General features: G+C 35.6%; 4 protein-coding genes across 4 annotated transcripts; 2 read left to right on the top strand and 2 right to left on the bottom strand.

Annotated features, from left to right (window-relative positions):
• Positions 1-58: 58 nt before the first annotated feature.
• Positions 59-4,166, bottom strand: LOC104808672. Its single transcript, XM_010534408.2, has 6 exons — positions 3,987-4,166; positions 3,051-3,224; positions 2,676-2,834; positions 924-2,504; positions 743-826; positions 59-632 (listed from the first exon to the last, which is right to left on the bottom strand). The coding sequence occupies exons 1-6, from the start codon at positions 4,021-4,023 to the stop codon at positions 241-243; spliced, it is 2,427 nt and encodes an 808-aa protein (XP_010532710.1). The 5' UTR covers positions 4,024-4,166; the 3' UTR covers positions 59-240.
• A 2,193-nt stretch (positions 4,167-6,359) lies between these two features.
• Positions 6,360-7,465, top strand: LOC104809098 (putative zinc finger A20 and AN1 domain-containing stress-associated protein 8). Its single transcript, XM_010534992.1, has 2 exons — positions 6,360-6,436; positions 7,153-7,465. Exons 1-2 carry the CDS (start codon positions 6,360-6,362, stop codon positions 7,463-7,465), a joined length of 390 nt encoding a protein of 129 aa, XP_010533294.1.
• Positions 7,466-11,378: 3,913 nt separating this feature from the next.
• Positions 11,379-11,979, top strand: LOC109116492. The gene has a single exon (XM_019202031.1). The coding sequence runs from the start codon at positions 11,585-11,587 to the stop codon at positions 11,807-11,809; it is 225 nt and encodes a 74-aa protein (XP_019057576.1). The 5' UTR covers positions 11,379-11,584; the 3' UTR covers positions 11,810-11,979.
• Positions 11,980-14,560: 2,581 nt separating this feature from the next.
• LOC104808671 (DUF21 domain-containing protein At4g14240-like) lies at positions 14,561-18,290 on the bottom strand. The gene is made up of 13 exons (XM_010534407.1): positions 17,882-18,290; positions 17,615-17,691; positions 17,381-17,464; positions 17,171-17,284; positions 16,658-16,741; positions 16,471-16,542; positions 16,219-16,286; positions 16,045-16,132; positions 15,862-15,935; positions 15,417-15,765; positions 15,295-15,341; positions 15,129-15,210; positions 14,561-14,953 (listed from the first exon to the last, which is right to left on the bottom strand). Exons 1-13 carry the CDS (start codon positions 18,123-18,125, stop codon positions 14,837-14,839), a joined length of 1,500 nt encoding a protein of 499 aa, XP_010532709.1. The 5' UTR covers positions 18,126-18,290; the 3' UTR covers positions 14,561-14,836.

The following is an 18,290-nucleotide window of genomic DNA, read 5'->3' as shown; positions in this document are numbered from 1 at the left end:
AAAAATCAATCCATTAAATTTTTTAAATCAAAATTTCCGAACCGAATTAAAACGGAAAAAAGACGAAAACACGACCCCCACAAGGACTATATAATATATATTGCATAATGTCTAATAATAAATCTACTGGCAAGTTGCTACTACTAAACCAGAGATTTCAACCGAATGCTGCATCATCATCACATCCATCTACCATTACACATATAAGATCTTCGTATGGAGATGTAACATAAAAACCGCTTAGTTAACAGAAGAGCAGCAAACAAACGGCACCCAGAACGGTCTGCTCTTCGTCTTCCTCTCCTCTCTCTTCACGTCCGCCGCCGGATATCTGGCCGGCGTTTTCCACTCCTCACTCACTTCTCCTTTCGCCGGAAAACAGGATTCCGGTGGACTTTCCGGTCCGAGTATTGAACTGACCCTCGGGATCGAATCTGAACCGTTGATGTTCTTGTTATCCATGGCGGCCGCCACCTCTGGCTGTGGTGGTGATCTTGCTTCGCTCAGGAGGTTCTTCAGTGGAACATGCTGTTGCTGCTGTTGATTCTCCATGATCTCAGACAGAACAGCAGCATCAGATAATGTTGGCTGAGACCGGTTTTCTTCCGGTTTTCTGGTTTCACTCTCTACTTCTGTTTCATGATATACTTGTCAGCCTTTGAGTACTCATCATCATCAGAAAAATCAACTAAGTTCTAAAATGATTTACCACAATATCCTCATAATATCGATGTATTCTTACCAGTAGGCACAAATGCATATCGTTTTCCAGCGTCCTTTACGCAAGGTCCATCAATGGAAGCCTTCATACCGCCTTTCTTAAGCTCTGTATTGACAGAAACAAGAGCCAAAACTCAGAGTATGATGTGAAGAAGAATCCATTTCTTTTATCAGAAGATGAATATTTCAAGATCGAGATGTACCTGAAACATGTGTGTCTGATGCATCAGAAGTAGTTTTGGTAGCCACTAAACTCGGAACCAGAGATCTTATGTGTGCTTCTGACAGATTCTTCAACCGACCAAAACCTCGGTGGTCGTTTGATTCAACTGCCACAGGTACCTCTGCAAAGTCCTCTCGGGTTTTGTCGTTACTCTCAATCTCATTTCCTTGAATAACTCCAAGACCGCCCAAAACTTTATAAAAATCTGTCCTTTTGCTTCCGGGTGACTTCAGATCATATGTTTTAACAGCATCAGAGGCAGCCATTGTTGATCTAGAGTGACTGATATCATCATCTTCCCGAGTATTTGTTATCTCGACATGAATGTTTTCCTCCGAAATCCCTCTGTCACTTTCAGTTTGAGCTTCATTGTTTCTTACACAAACTTCTGCATCGTTGTCTTTGCATGTTTCGCTTGAACCTATCCGTTGAGAACTGATATCATTTCCCTCGTTTATCATCTTGATGTTACTGTCTCCAGCTTCATCATCATTTGCCTGAATCAATTCACTTTCATGGCTTGCAACTGTGTGGATTATATTAGCTGTATGGCCCGAACCAATAATCGGTTCAGTGTCAGAAGGTGATTCGGTTGCCTCGAGATCTCGGGCTTCAATCTTGATATCTTCGGAGACAATCATAGGCTCTTCAGGTTGGTTACCCTCCGAGTTCTCGATCTTAGATACCACTAAGTCCTCGTGCTCTTTAACGGGCAATTCTTCCTCAACCAAAACCGAATCATCTTGCTCTTTGATACCCTCCGAGTTCTCGATCTTAGATACCACTAAGTCCTCATGCTCTTTAACGGGCAATTCTTCCTCAACCAAAACCGAATCTTGATCTTGTCTTCCATTTTTGTTCTCCAGGAGAAGCACATCTGTGAAAGGAACCTCCTTTTCGATGTTTAATTGTTCAGACTGAATTCCCGAACACTCTGCAAGCTCGACTGTGTCAGTTTCATATTCTTCTTCCTTAGTTGTCTCAGCATTCTCCACAAAAGGTATATCATCATGATCAGAAATCATCACGTTATCGTCTTTATCTGCCGTTATTGCGTGGCCATGCTCCGGTGTACCAACCAGAATGTTCTCAATGCCGGTGCATTCATCTTCAGTAGAGTCTACGATCGCAGAGTTTTCTAAAACAAGTTCATCGGGACCTTCCACCTCCGAGTAAATCACATCATCGTTCCACATGGTACCTGAAGCATCATCGCCTCCTTTTCCAACCAAAGATGCTAAGTCAGACTCAGAGGGCGAACCATCTCGTAAGTTTCCTTCAGAGAACTCACTCCCGTTTCCGTTTTCGCCAATGACCTGATCCACTTGTGAACGGCAGATCTTTGTATTGGATTCTTCAGCAGAACTTTTATGATCCCGTTGATCAGACAAAGCTGTTTCATCTGAGCTCAGGACAGGATCTCGGATCTCAAGCACTTCTGCAGATGGAGGAGATTCACCGCTGTCTGAAACTCCCGATTTTCTCATTTCACTGACAGTTGGTGAACTCTTGCTCTGTCGAATTTCGTCTGAGCCAGCTTCATATTCATTGTTTATAAAATCTGCACAAAAGGCCATCATACCCAACACATAAACATATGGAACTAAACTCAAAATTTCGATAATCAAATGGCTCGGCTCGTAAGATAAGCATTTGGCATCTGCATTTTTAGAGGGAAATAGCTATTCAATGAACACCCGAGTCGAGCTATTCCCGAACAGAGGCACTTTACCGGGACTTTTGTCAATCTTCTCGACGTCCATTGTGAACTGATCTTCTCGCCCGGAAGGACTTCCGGAAAATTCACAAACAGCATCTTCGAATTCATCCAGTTCAGATCTATTGGAAATAGCTCCAATTCCACCGATTTTCGCCTCCACGAGTTTTGGACCTTACTCCATTAGTAAACAGACAACATCATCAAGAAACAGAACTCAACACCCCACAAGATCACACTTTCAGAATCAGTTCAGCAAAATACATGAACAAAACCAACATTAAACTACAACCATCACGATAAACATAGATTGGATCATATACACATATACATATACAAACACACACATATATATATATATATATGTATATTCAGAGATTGTGCACTTACTGTTCTCATCATCAAAACCAGGAACAGGGTCGGCGTTTTCGGAATCAAAGAGCTCATATCCTTTGATGGATCCACAAATCTTCTTGTGAGCACGCCGGTGCTTGGCACTTGGATGTGGATTTGGGTATTGCCACCCACATTTGTTGCAGACATGGACACTTTGGCCTTCACTTCCTTCGTAGCATTCAACAGGAAACATACACACACGCATATATCCAGTGAGAGTGAGTCCAAAAATTCACATGAGAGACCAAGAAAGAGCAAACCCATATAATCTTTATTCATCATTCATCAAACAATGCCCAATGGATTACAAATTCAGTGAGGGTAAAAGCCCACAAATTCACATGAGAAACCAAGAAATAGCAAACCCATATAACCTTTCTTCATCATTCTCATCAACAATGCCCAAAATGGGTTCCAGAAATTAAACAAATCATCAAAAAAAGACAAAAAGACAAGTTGCTTAGGAAGTTGAAAAGTGGATCTAAAGACAGACAAATAGAGACCCCCCAGATACCAAACTATCATTGAGACAACAATGGATAAAGAATTTCTTGGACTTTAACAAAAAAAAAAGACATAAAAGCAGAAATGACAAACTCAAACTCAAACTCAAACTCGGCAGAAATATATATTAAAAAAAATCCAGAAGGAAAATCCAAACCATAAGAAATGAAGCAAGACATGAAGAGAAGAAGAAAAAGGGCAAAAACAAAAAAAAAAATTATAGCAAACTCAATGTTGTGAGACTAAAACAGGAGAAACCCAGAAATTTTCCCGGCTGCTACAACAACATTTGTCTGAAAAACTGCCAAAAAAATTCGAACAAGAGAAGATAGAAGACAAAGATGCCAACTTTAGAACAACTTTAGAACCCTAAAAACACATTATTGCAAAAAAAAAAATAAACAAATCCCCATGAAAGAGACGAACCTGGTGAATGGTTCTTTCTCTGATCTCTGGCCTCCATGGGAATGTTGCTCGAGTGAGAGAAAAGCAAAGGAAGAAGACTCAGACGAAATGTGAGCAAAAGACTAAATTGGAGAAAGGAGCAAATCGAGTTTGGAAAACGGAGAAGCGAAGGAAACCCTGCATTGAAACCAACCCCCAAAAACTCCAAACGGCGGTTTCAATTATTACAGGCCTATATCTGCGGGGCCCACATACCGTATAAATGTACGGAGTCACCAAAGGAAAATATGATTGCAAATCTGTTCGTAAAAAATCCTATATACGCCATGTGCAGTGCAATGATTGGTAAACCGTCACATTGGTATATCTTCTAATCATGGGATTTGTGGAAATAATCTTGTCCTTGATTCGGGGATTTTGATTTTGGATGATTGATTGCTTCCATCCACCTTAAATTACTCCTCAATCTCTTTGCATCTTCCTGAATTTTATAATTAGTAATGTTCTTTGTTACAAAAAAAAAATGTGTGTATATATACACACACACGGTAATGGAAGATTTGAAATTGTCAGACGAAAATCAACAGGAATGAAAATCCAAAGGGTTACAATGTACATATCTAGGGGAACTAAATATCCACTTCCAAGATGCTTTCGGTTCATTGTCTTTAACCACACTGTGTTGTGTCTCAACGACCCAAGTCAAAAAGCTTCTCTTTTTTTTTTACAAGTTCCATTCGCACGTGAACTTACAGGAGAAAACCCAGAAAACACAGAGAGAGAGAGAGAGAGAGAGAGAGAGAGAGAGAGAGAGAGAGAGAGAGATTTTAACCTGGGAAATGATGGTCTCACAGGGCTGTGACAAAAGCTTCCTCAAACAAAAATCACAGCGAAAGTCTGTTCTTTCCTTTTTTTTTTTCTCAACAACGAGAGTGAAATTCTTCCACGACAAGAACTTGAGAGAAAAAACGAAACGAAGACAGAAGTTTGTCCGTACCCACACACACCAATTCTTGACGCAGTCAAAGCGCAAAGTATGAAGATAATTCATAAAGCTTACACCTTTTTATTTCACGAAAAAAAAAAAGTTTACACCTTTTCTTTTCATTCATTGTATAAACAAGAAGAGTGTGTAAACACATTTGAAAATCACTTGGATTTGCTTATCAACATCTATGATCCATCTTTTTTTTTTCAGTACATTCATATCCTTTTTGCAAAGAATAATATATACTGCATATATACGTGCAAAGCTTTTTTTGAAGCGCTCCTCCAAGATCCATTCATCACTTTCTTGAGGGATTTTCACAGAGAGGATGTGCGTAAAATATCCAATGTGAAGCTTTAATCCGACATTATATTATATGTGTCTTAATGGAAGTATATATATATATATATATATATCCAATCTCACTTACAGTGTTTTATGACATAAAAGTTCAAACTTTTTCTTGTACCTGTGATCAGAGCCTTCCTGTCTTTTTCCCCATTCCTTCACCAAAAGACTCCAGATCCCTCACCCAAACTTTTCTAATTCTAACCGGTGAAATGGGCGCAAAAAGATTGTTTCGCTCCAAATTTGGAAGAGGTGGTGTATATTCCAAATCATATCACGAGCACGACCTCGAGATTAGTCTGAATCTCGGTGTATCATACTCGATTACCGGAACAAAAAAGTCCAGATTGCCTCTGAGATTCCTTCTATCGTGAAACCATTAAAGGTGCTGTTAATATCTCGCACCAGCCTCCGTACAGAAAGAATCGTTCTCCAAAAAGCAAAACAAAGGGTCTGAAGGAGAAGCTTCTTGCCTGCAAGAACTCCATAAAAGAATGGTTCTTTCTTCAATAACGTCTCAGTGTCTATAAACTGGTTTCAACCTCGACTACTACTGGTTCCAGATTCAACTTCCCATTCAAAGGAAAGCGCCCAAAAGAAAATTTCCATGCAGAAACCCTAGACCCAAACAATGGTGACAAAAGCTGAAATCCCTGAGCTGCAGGTTTATAAAATTTCCAAAACAAAAAAACCCGTCTCGTGTTTAGGAAAGTTTCCGATCTTCGTCGGCTCCAGTTCAAGATTCCGATTCTTGTTATCCTTCCTTCCCTCCAATTCCTTGCGAAGCAAGCAATTCTATTTCCAAGAAAAAAGGAAAGAAAAAACTGTAAATCCTTCTCCACTCATACTTGTGAGTTGTGACGCAAGAATGGAAACAACGCAAAAGTCCCTTTAACCGAAAACTATTCCAAATTCCTAAACCAAGTCGATATTAAAGATTCTTTCATTACTCTATAAAAACAGGTCTTTCGCACAAAGACTTCAGACAACGAACAAGAAACTCAGTAGGCTTAAGACCAATCTCTCTCAGCTCTCGATCGAAATCTTATTATACAGCAATGGCGACGAAACCTTCTCTGAGCGCCAGAGGGTGTGGCTTCTTCGGATCGTCACGGACCAATAACTTCTGCAAGCCGTCTTAGAGCAGGTACAAGTGAGCATTTGCACAGGCCCCACATCTTAGATGGGGCCCACATTTTTTTAAAATTTTTTTATATTTATAATTTACAAGTGATATTTATTAAAAATTTAAAATAGCAAATTATTTAAGTTTTATTTAATTCACTTAAAAAAATAATTTTGACACTTTTTCAAATGAGGTGGACCCTTATTTTTAAAAAATAAGTTTTTTTTATAAATTTATAGTATAAAATTAAAACTTTTTTTTTTCCAACATTGATCATTTGTCATAATAATCAATTAATAAATATTTTTAGTTATATATAATCACCATATATTAAATTCATAATTTATTTATATTTATATCATTAAATTTATTAATTAATATAGTTTATAATTATAATTTTTTTATAAATCTAAAATAAAATCTATATTATTTTAGAATAACATTGATCTTTTAACTCTAATTATTAAAAATTATTTTTTTATATCATATCATTCATTTTAAATATTTGTTTTAAAAAATGATAAATCTTTAAAATATAGTTTTTTACATATTTTAATCATATATTATGATTATTTATTATTTCTAATAATATTATTATTCTCACTTATTGTTATTAATATTTTAATAATATTTATAAAAAAATATATTTAATTTTTTTAAATTAAAATTAAAATAAATAATTTTTTTCTGTATAGGACCCCGAAAATATTTGGGACGACTAGAAGTTCAAAGTGCTTCAACGACTTTCTCAGGGAAGAGTCCGCGGAAATCTTGACCGCTTTGGCCGGAACTCCGGCGACATCCGGAGAGAATAGTAGGGAGGCGGCGGCGACAACGCGTGTCGGCAAGAGCAGATGCCACGTGTGCAAGGGGAAGGTGGGGCTACTAGGGTTCGAGTGCAGATGCGGCCACGTGTTCTGTGGGACCCACCGCTACGCGGAGGAGCATTCTTGTCCGTCGGATTATAGATCGGCGGCGAGAGATGCCTTGGCCAAGAACAATCCTCTCATCAAGGCTGATAAACTGTACAAAATTTAGACTATATACGTTTAATTTATCACGTACGTTGGTTAACATGTATTACATTAACGCTTTGCACCATTCGTCTATTCTAAGATTTTTTTTTAAACTTTTAATTAAAAAAGAAAAAGAAAATTGGCCTTGGGTACGAAATAATACAAGACAAACCTTTTTGAGCGATTAATTTGCTTCATATATATTTTATCGCAATTAAACATTTATCAAGATGTTATAAACAAATAACCAAAGTGCTTTGAGATATATTTAATTAAAGGTAACATATTTTATGATAAAAGTACAAAAACAAAATCAATATATCAATATATATATATATATATATTGATCAATGTAATAACATCCTCCCTTCACTCTCTCCTTTGCAATTACAATAACTTTTTTTTTTCTGTGAAAGGAATGTCTTGATTTTTTTTTTAATGAGTTGTCTCAGTTAGTCACATCCTCAAACATTTTTTTTTTCTTCTTATATTTTGTTTTTGCAATGAATTTTTCAAAGGTTGAACCCCACAAATACCCAATACCTTCTTTGATAAGAAAGAGAAACTATAGACCCTCTCCATGTTGTATTGGTGATCCTACCTTTATTGTTTCCTATTCAACTGCAACATACTTTTATTTCATTTCTTGTGTTATTATAAAAAAAAATCAATTAATTAATGCAAGAAAATCAATATAAACGAGTAAAAAGGTGAATGAAATGGATTTTGGATATCGATCATATGATGTAGGCCCAACTCAATGTAGAAATTAATTTGTACAATAGATGCTCCTAATTTATGTGAAAGGAGCATTTTTATTCGTTGCATATATATGCATATATATATATATATATATCCTAAAGAATTCTTTCGAATAAATTGATAAATGAACAATTATATCGAGTTAGCTGTCTTAACGTATCCAAAGCTTGTGGCTCGAGACCAAACAGTGATATGTCGGTCCATCATCAACAGTAACAGATATTTTTTTTGGGGGGATCGGGAGCTTGTCGTCCCCTCAACTCCAAGTTAGTCATTATCTAGACACGTGGCACCACGTAAGTGTGGTATAGGTCGTCGTCAAGATCCCCGTTTCAAAGTCCACGCGTTCAATTTTGACGATTTGTATACAATTTTTCTCTAATTCAATTTTATATCCCTCGTTTTATTGTTTCTAAATCCTAAACCCTAAACTTCAATCTCTAATTTTAAACCCTGAACCCTAACATCAAGACATAATTTTAAGTTGTAAATTCTAAACCCTAAAATTTATATATATGATTAGCGATTTAGAGTTTGAAATTAGTTTCAATTTTAGAAATTATGGTTTAGTTTAGAATTAAAGACTTCAAAATTTAAAATTTAGTTTTTAAGAATAGAGATAAATTAGAAACAATAAAATGAGAAGAAAAACAGATAATTAAATAATTACCATTGGACCCAATTAGATGAGTAAGCTGATATTTGTTTTAAAAAGTTTAGGAGTTTTATTACGCATTTCTCTAATTGGATATATTATAACATATTCTAGTTGCAGGAAAACATCACAAGACAACATTGGCAATAAAAAAAAAGTTAGTGATTTATTCATTAATTTAACTCAACTGGTAAATTATTTTATTTATAAGGAAAATATATATTATCCAGATTATCTATAAATTGATTGCAAGTAGTTGCATATTTTCATACGACGTAACGTTAATGACTTGACCATTCATTATATTGCTATTTGTGACGAATATGCATTATTCGAAAAAAATTATAGCTGATTAATGTATACCCTTTTTATATTGAAATTTCTATATGGAATGTCGTATTAAATCAATTTTATTTGATGTAAAATATTCGATAGTTCCGTTTCGGCTTTGATGTAAATATACAACATGTAGCTTCACTAGTTGAATCAACTGATTTGAATTTTATAAGAAAAATTTCTATCGAAAAATTGTTGATTTAATAACACAGAAAGTTGTATTTATTCACTCAATTTTTTTTTATTATGATCCGATTTGAAAATGGGGCGATCCAAAAACAAAATAAAAACGTATGTAATGTAACCTATACGTACAAAAAGTTAAGCTCTAGTTTGATTCACTTTTCTAGATTATTTTATATCTATTTTATATAAATATCGTCTAATTTCTTCGGATATCTTCATAATTTTTAATAAATACTCTATACACCATCAAATTATTTCTCGTTAAAACTCTATTGAAGTTAGATGATAGAAATCAAAGATAAATTTAATTTTTTTCTTAAAAAATTATGTGAAATTTAAAACGATATCTATTATATAACAAAAAAAAAATGTTTTCTAAAACGTCATCTATTTAAAAATAGAGAGATTAATATGCTAGATTTTGTTTAGTTTGTTAATTATGGAGACATGCTAGATTTTGCAAGATTTTGCGATGTAAGTTGATAAGATGGGAAACATGAATACGCCGTGTCTCTGTGTAAGAATCTTGCCTTAATTATTACATAATACAAGATCCTTCGAGATCTTATCCGCTTCACCACAAAACACGATTATATGTCTATATATTAGATTGAAAGGCTTTGAGATAAGGCGTTAGGGTCCTCTTCTTTCCACAGCAAAAAAAAAAATGACATGATTAGACATTTGGACGTCGACATGCAAAATCAAATAATAAGAAGAAAAAAAAACCCTTCAATTTACATGATAATATTACGTGGAATTATTTATATATATATGTGTGTGTGTGTGTGTGTGTGTGTGTATACACACACACATTGGCGAAAACAAGAGAGATTGGGCCATTATTGATGAAAAGCTAATGAGATGAACAACACTTGTGGTGAAGATTAGAGTTCCTTTTTTAAAATTTTTTTTAAAAAAAAAACAGATTGGAAGACAGATGAAACCGGTGTCTTTGTCCTTTGGAACAGACATATGTAGGGCTAATGATGCCAATAACTATAGTTCAAGATAAGGGTCTTTTTCTTTTACTTTTATGAATCGCTTCTATTTCTAGTTTTAATTCGCTTATATATATATATATATATTGCTATCATTATATGTTGGTGAAATGAAATTAACACAGATTCAAATATGTTTGGTCGAGGCTAAACTAGTTTGGATGTTTTAGTCATTAGCAATGATGAAAGAAGAAAACATTAATTGAACTAGTAGATATTAATTTCTTCTGCGTATATGTAAGAAGGGATATTGAATTATATACAAGTTAAGTGTATAGTTTTCTCATGATGAAGTGGCCATATATATAACCGTAGAGGGTGTTATTTACGGATTATATATATATATATTGCAATTCAATTTTGGTATTCTTTGGAGATCATTAAAATTTTCATATATTAAAAATTGAAACACAAATGGTATATTTGATAACAGTTATAAGAAATGAGAATTTTGATTTTTGCTTTAGTTTTTTATTTTTGGTTTTTGACTTTTTGTAATATTTGTAAATTAAAAAAATAGAGTTTTTTTGTTTTAAATTGAAACACAAAATCTTGATTGTCAATTTTTATTGGGTTTTCGAATTTCAATTTTTTTCAAAATTTCATCCAATCGACCCCAATAATCAATTAGAAAAGATGATATTCTTGTAATTAAATTTCTCTTAAAAAACATAAATGTGGAAATATTTTTCATGTTTTGACAACCGAACTGCAACGTAAAGTAGAGAAATGACAAGTTAGTGGAGGAGGACAAAGTGGTCGAAAACGTCACCCCGAAGAAGAAAACCAACGCATGGCAACGTGTGATTTTGAGAAATATTTAAGGGTTTCATCGCATCGGGCACGTGAAGTTGCATCGCACTTCAACGTACAAGTGGACCCTCCGACATATGACCAGCTATTTTAATCTCCCCCTCCACGCACCATCTATACGTGTATATATATATATATGCTCCATCTTTCTATATATAAGCACACAGATAGTCAATCATTAAGCTATCATCCAATACGATATACATTAAGAAATATATATAAATGTATATTAGCAATTTCCATGCAGGATTCCGACAGGAGTTTATGGTGTTTATAGGCACTGTGTGTGTGTGTGTGTGTAGGAGGGTGAACTGAAGTGTACATACGTGTGTTGTCGGCGTCTCTCTCTCTCTGTTCGTAACGTACGTGCGGGTCTTTACGTGTTTGTATGTGTGCGTGTAAAGGCGGGGAATGTATATGCATATGTAATTATGTGTGTATATATATATGTGTATCTCCGGGATTCTTGGGACTTATGAGGCAGTTAATGGAGAGCATGAAGGAGAGAGCGGAGAAGTTGAAGAGATCAGTGAGACAACAGAGAGCAAAGCTTTACATTATGAGAGTCTGCATCACAATGCTCCTCTGTTGGGATGATAATGGTGAATCTTGAATTTCATTTTTTTTTTCTTTTTGGATCTTGAAAATATATTTTGGGTTCCGGGTTCTTGTTAGAATTTGTAATGAATAATCTTCTTCTCCTTCTTCTTGAAGGTTTAGCTCTGCCGGTGACAAAATCAACGTGTATTAATAGATATGTATACATATATATGTATTATGTATATGCACACACAACCATATACGAAAGGACTGTATTAATAGTTATATATATATATATATATATATATATATATCTTATAGGCATGGTAACTCGATGCTAATAATTACGGACTTCGAGGAAATATCTACCTTTAGGTCGAGGTTGAAAAGCACATGAAAGTCTCTCTCTCTCTCTCTCTCTCTCTCTCTCTCTCTCTCTCCATGAATTTCCTCATCGAACTGTTGCCTTTTTCCATTCGCTATAAATAATTTCGACTGATGTTTCTAATGGGAATCCGAAATTCTGCGTTTCTAAAATAAAAGATCCATGACAAAAAAAATTCCTTTATTTTTTATATATATATATATATATATATATTAGAGTGGATGCCATGCCATTGCCATGTAACGTTCTGATTAGAACGAATGTTCATTAAAAGCATATCATAAAAGGAGACTTACATGATAACTCAACTACGTACATGCACGAATATGCATTACAGCTATTGTTATATATATATATATATGTATGTATAATCATATTAATAATATAATTTAAAAAAACCAAACCCACCAAATAGAACCTCGACCCAACAAGCTAATTAGCTTTTGTCCTTTCCATTCACCACGACACGAAATAAATAAGTGGTGACACAAACCAAACTTGCCCGAGATTCATAAATGTATATACCTTTTATTCACATTTATATGTTTAATTATTCCCGTCGATTCTATATAATTCGATGCGCAAATTTCATTTCTCCCTCTCTTCAGAAATATTAATTCGGCTACATGAAATATTATGAATTATTTTATGCATTAAAACATTTATAACTACATTCCATTCATGGAGATCTATATCCTTTCCTAAAATTTTAACACACTTTTATTTTTTGCAAAAATAGATGAGTGTAACTCCAAGCCATAAAAAAAAACACATCTGATAATAAATTGCAACATATATTCTTAAGTTCATTTTATATTATTTATAACTGGCAAAATACTTCACTAACATTCATAATTAACACGAGAGATTAACCAAATTCTATCATTAATATAGGATATCCACCAAAACAACCGTTTAGGGTCTTAATGACAATACATAGATGAATTAGGATACCAAATTTGCAAAAAAGTCACGGTTAGATAAATTGAAAATACTATATTTTATAGTGTTAAATAATATTTCGATTTAAATTGAATAGGCGCCATATTTTTAAAATCTGAGACAAGACTTCCCAAAGTACAAATTTGTTCTTCTGTATCAAGGAATTCACATGGTATAATCGTATATTCGAAGATGCTACCTTATTATATAAAATAAAAAATAAAATAGGAACACAAATCAATGAAAGACTAAATAGATAAGAACAAAACCCAAGGGACCAAAATATGGATAACCATAAGATATCATAATAATAATAATAATTGGATTTGAACTGTTTGACATATGAAACCAAATTCATTTCCAAATTTTTTTCTCAAGCTTAGAGATTATAGAGGTCGAATGAGTTAATATAATAATACATATACAATCACGTATGAGAGATTTTTTCTTTGGGCAGTTAGGGAATTTGAGAAATTGAAGAGAGAGAGAGAGAGAGAGAGAGAGGGAGGGAGACAAGAGAAGTGAGGCTGTCTTGTCATATTCAAGTACAGTGGGAACCCACACTTGTCAACCTCCACACTCTTCTTCTTCTATATAATGTGCTTCATTTCACTCTCTCTATCATCACGCCCTCAAACATAAAAAGATCACATTCACACACACTCACACACACACACACATATATATATAGTTTCTTTGTTCAAGAATCTCGGGGTTAGGGTTCTGTCCTCCGGCGAGAAAATGGTCGGAAAACAACGGAGTTCGATTGGGTTTTCGAAGGTCCGGTCACGGAGTTGGTGTCCGAAGACGGTGAAGGAGCAAAGAACTCGTTTGTACATTATTTGGAGGTGCACCATTTTTCTCTTGCGTTGGGATGACTAAACTTTCAATGGAGATCCAAAAAAAAAATGAGAATTTTATTATGTTCATATAATTTTGTATTATTGTATATAATATCATGAAATAGATGTGGTATAGTTTTAGCTATATATATGTGTGTGTGTGTGATATTAGCATAATTGGATATTCTCAAGTGGGCTTGTTAAGATACAAGAGTTTTTACTTGACATTATTGTTAGAGTCCTAACAAATCTTGATTTGTCTTTATCAACCTATTAAATAATATTTTTTTTCTCTAAATAATATATATATATAGTATTTTTTATTTCTCTAATACATAATACCAAAACTCTCTTTACTTTTCTACATTTAACTCATACCATACCTTTTTAATCTATTTTTTTTATGACCAATACATGGTCACACGAACGGATTATATAATTTTAACAGTGTGATTAATATGATCATTATATAATTTTAACGATATGATTAGTGTGATCCTTAAATAGATTACGATGATCATACGAAAAAAATGACGTAGAAAAATATCTTAAAATACAAGTAAATGTATTTTTGATAATTCCCATATAATAACAATATATATATATATATATATATATACATCTTGATTTCGAAAAAAAAACTAATACCAGAAGATATTCATACTGTAAGATTTTCTTTTCACAGCGTCTTGAAAACTCAATAACTATATGCATTTATTTATTTTTCAACATAATCCATCCATCTTCCAAAACTTTGGCCAAAAACCAAAAAGATTTCTGGTGAGAGAAACAAATAAATCAAAAGACTTAAATTTGATGATCGACAAATGAAAGTGTTACCCCCAAGTCACAGGCTCCTCCAAGATTTGATCTTTTTCACGCAAGAAGATATGATTTGCCTCTCCCTTGGATCAGCAAACCGAGCATGATCTCAGATTTTCTTCTGGACAGTCGTCGTCTCGGTGACCGTCACGAACAATTTCCGGGAATCGGAATCTTGTTCGGGAGCCGAGGCTTTCGGCGTGAGCGCTTGTTTACTTTGTCCTCCCTGGTTGGAAAAACAAGAACAGAAAAGATTATTCTTTTATGAATCTTTATCTCTCTACTTCTTGTCTGATGCAGGACAAAGATTGTGTTTTTTCTTTCCGGGTTCCTTAATTTCTTGTACAGTCTATCGATGTCGAGACGTGGAATTGGACGAGACTGTATAGCTATATACTTACAGGTCCCTTTTGACCGGTTAATCTCCGGCTCGACGGAGCCCGAGCTATCGAAGAGGCGGCCGCTGCAGCCGCCACGCGAATCCTGAAAGAGAAAACGAAAAATCGTAACAAAGGGTACGGACATCGACGAAGATTTAGCATATACACAACTCAGCAGAAGCAGTACCTTTTATGAACATCGACGTATTCATCTGTTTCATCCACAATCTCCTCCTGCATGGCCATGGATTTTTTTGTTTGTTTAATGCAATTCACTGTAAATAATGAAACTGTCAACAAATGTTATACCTGTAGAAGCTCCTCGAAAACGTCTTCCAACGTGATGATGCCGATAACTTCGCCATCTTCGATATCTTCCGAAGCATGTGATGGGTACCCGTTTGCTCCCGTCTCGTTGTTTTGCAAATGAGATTGTTTGTTGATCTTTTCGATATTGACAATGACGTCTTCCTTCGATAGCAAAGGTGTAGTCAATTGGGAATCGTCGGTTTGCGCATCGGTCTCCTCGGATTTCTCTTCAACCACCGTCGAGGGAGGAATTTTGGTCTTCCCCTTCACCTTCACAACTGCTGCCATGTGACTGCTTCCCTTTTGAAACTCATTCAGTATGTCGTATAGAGGCATATCAGCCGGAACCCTGTTGAATAATCGAAATATTATGAACTAGAATCACGTTGAATCGGGAGAAAAAAGGAGAAAGAACGAGAAAAATGTAATATATAGATGAAAACACCTCGGGATTCTTCGGATAGAAACTGCACTGACAGGAGTCTCAGTTTCAGGCCGAACTGTAAGAAGACTCTTAACCTAATGGAAATGGAAATTAAAATGCATGATTAACGTTACCCAAAGATACGATAAACAAACAATTAAACACGAGAAAAAAATACTATGAGTCGGGGGATTCAGCGCCTACCAACAGAAGCCCGATAACATTTTTTGGATTCCCGGTATAAACAGGAACTCGGCTATGACCTCGTGCTAGGATCTTCCCCATAGCTTCCCTAAGTGATTAGTTACAGGCAAAGCAGGATAAGATACAAGGATTCATTAACAAAGAAAAAAAAAACATGTTCAGAAGCTCACTCACCAATCCAACTTTGAATTGACATCTAAGGAAAACGTTGATTCGATCGGTGTCATGGCTTCCTGAGCAGTCTGTCAAAACAAAAATCCAACTGTTTCATGAATATTTCCCATAAAGATCGAGCCTTTACAAGGATCATGATCTCAAAACGTATGCAAAAGCCGAAACGACAGCAAGAAGTCACTATTCACACCAGATTCCAGTTATATAAATAAGTAAGCTGCCTCGGGAGAGCGAGTTTTATCTCATACATACCTTCTCTGTCAAATCCAGTGCTCCGCTTATGATTGTCGTCTCGTCATGTGTAAGTTCACCACCCTTTCCTGCCTAAAAATGAAAGTTTTCGCAACAAGGTATGTAAAAATTTGTAGCCTAAGACTTGGAATTTTCAAGGCGGAAAACGACATATAAGTATCACATTGTTCATGGTTTCTCCTCCTACCTCTTGGCCGTGAATGGATACAAGAGCTTTTAACTGAGCCCGCCTAAATAACGCTTCATTGTGCCCGAGAACCCAATCCAATATCTAACCAAAACATCAGAAACAGAGTAAAAAAACAAAAAAAAAAAAACAAGAAGAGAATCCCTGAATATGGAACTCATCATGTACACAAAAAGGGAAATAGTCTTTTTCTTTCTCTTCTTTAAGAAAAAGGGGAAGATTATTTGCAAAATACAGCAAAGAAAAAGCCCTCAATTCTATGGTTATTGGAGATCTTTTCATTGTTGTGTTCATAACTGCACAATTAGAATCTGAGGACAAGGACCGAGCTGAAAAGACAAACAAAAGATGTAGTTTAATTCTGTCCTCCACATCTCGTCCATTAGACTGATACGAATAACTTTCAAACAATTCCATGAATATGAATATGCATATGCATGAACAGCAACAAGCTATGCTACACGTTCAAGAGCCATGATACGATGCTTGATCAGACACGCTTTTAGATTTTACCTTTCCGATGGGATAAGCAATCGGATAGCAGATAGTCATCAAGATCCGGACAAGCCAGACAAAGTTGGCTCCGACAGCAAGCCCATACCTGGTGCATATGGCTTGAGGAATAACCTTAAAAGACAGAATCCATGACAGCCAAATCAGAGTGAAGCCAATAACAGACGTAAAGCTAGAACAGCAAAAAAAACCCGAGGTCGGAAAACATACTTCACCGAAGAATAGAACAAAAGTTACGGAGAGGATTATAGCTAGGTATTCATTGAATAGCTTATCCAAGTATATAGGAAGCCCCTGCAGATAACCATAATCATATAAGAAACCAAGCATGTCCCAATACAACCAGATATATCTTCTCATCTTAATCGCAATCCTTCAATTCGGAGAAAAATCGAAAGCTCCCTCCTTGTATAAAGATATGGAGATTCAAGTTTTTGACGTTACCTCCATTGCAGCAGCGTTGCAAAGGAGCAAGGTCACCAAAAGCTGATGCTGCTTTTGAACCACCGGAAGAATCGCAGCTGAATCATTGGCGAGAAATTTCCGCAACAAAAAACAAAAGGGTATCAAGAATTTTGAAAATCTTCAACCAAATCACGATCATCCGCACCTAAAGGGACCAAAACGACACAATTCTACGCGAAATTTTCAAAAATTAAGGAACACCCAGTTATCAAACTGATCTGGAAACGAGAAGAAAAGATGGATCACCCGCTTGTTTCTTCTCATTCGGCGTGCCGCTGCGTTGGAGGATCTCGAGGTCGACGAGACCGAGGGACATCAAACCCAGAGTGAGACCGGACATGATTCCGGCGAAGAGGACGAGAAAGCAAGAGACTCCAGCGTAGATGAACCACCACAACGATCCGAAGGGAATGGCCTCCCCGCCGGCGCTCGGTTGACCGACGACGGCCAACATCCTCGCCGCCGCCGCGGCATTTATTAGATGCATCATCGATCCGATTCAAAATTTCTTACAATTTCCTCAACTGGAGACGAGAATCGAGAAGACACAGATACGATTATTGTCGTTGTTACAACGTTGAGGATCTCTGTCTCCTCCGTGCATCCCTTTTGAGGATATTTGTTTTTTTCCCCTTAATTCGCTGGATCTCACCAA

Source organism: Tarenaya hassleriana, unplaced genomic scaffold, assembly GCF_000463585.1.
Source record: "Tarenaya hassleriana unplaced genomic scaffold, ASM46358v1 Cleome15, whole genome shotgun sequence".
NCBI classification, from domain to species: Eukaryota; Viridiplantae; Streptophyta; class Magnoliopsida; order Brassicales; family Cleomaceae; genus Tarenaya; species Tarenaya hassleriana.
Note: the sequence above shows the minus strand (reverse complement) of the source record. Positions and strands in the feature narration are given on the sequence as shown.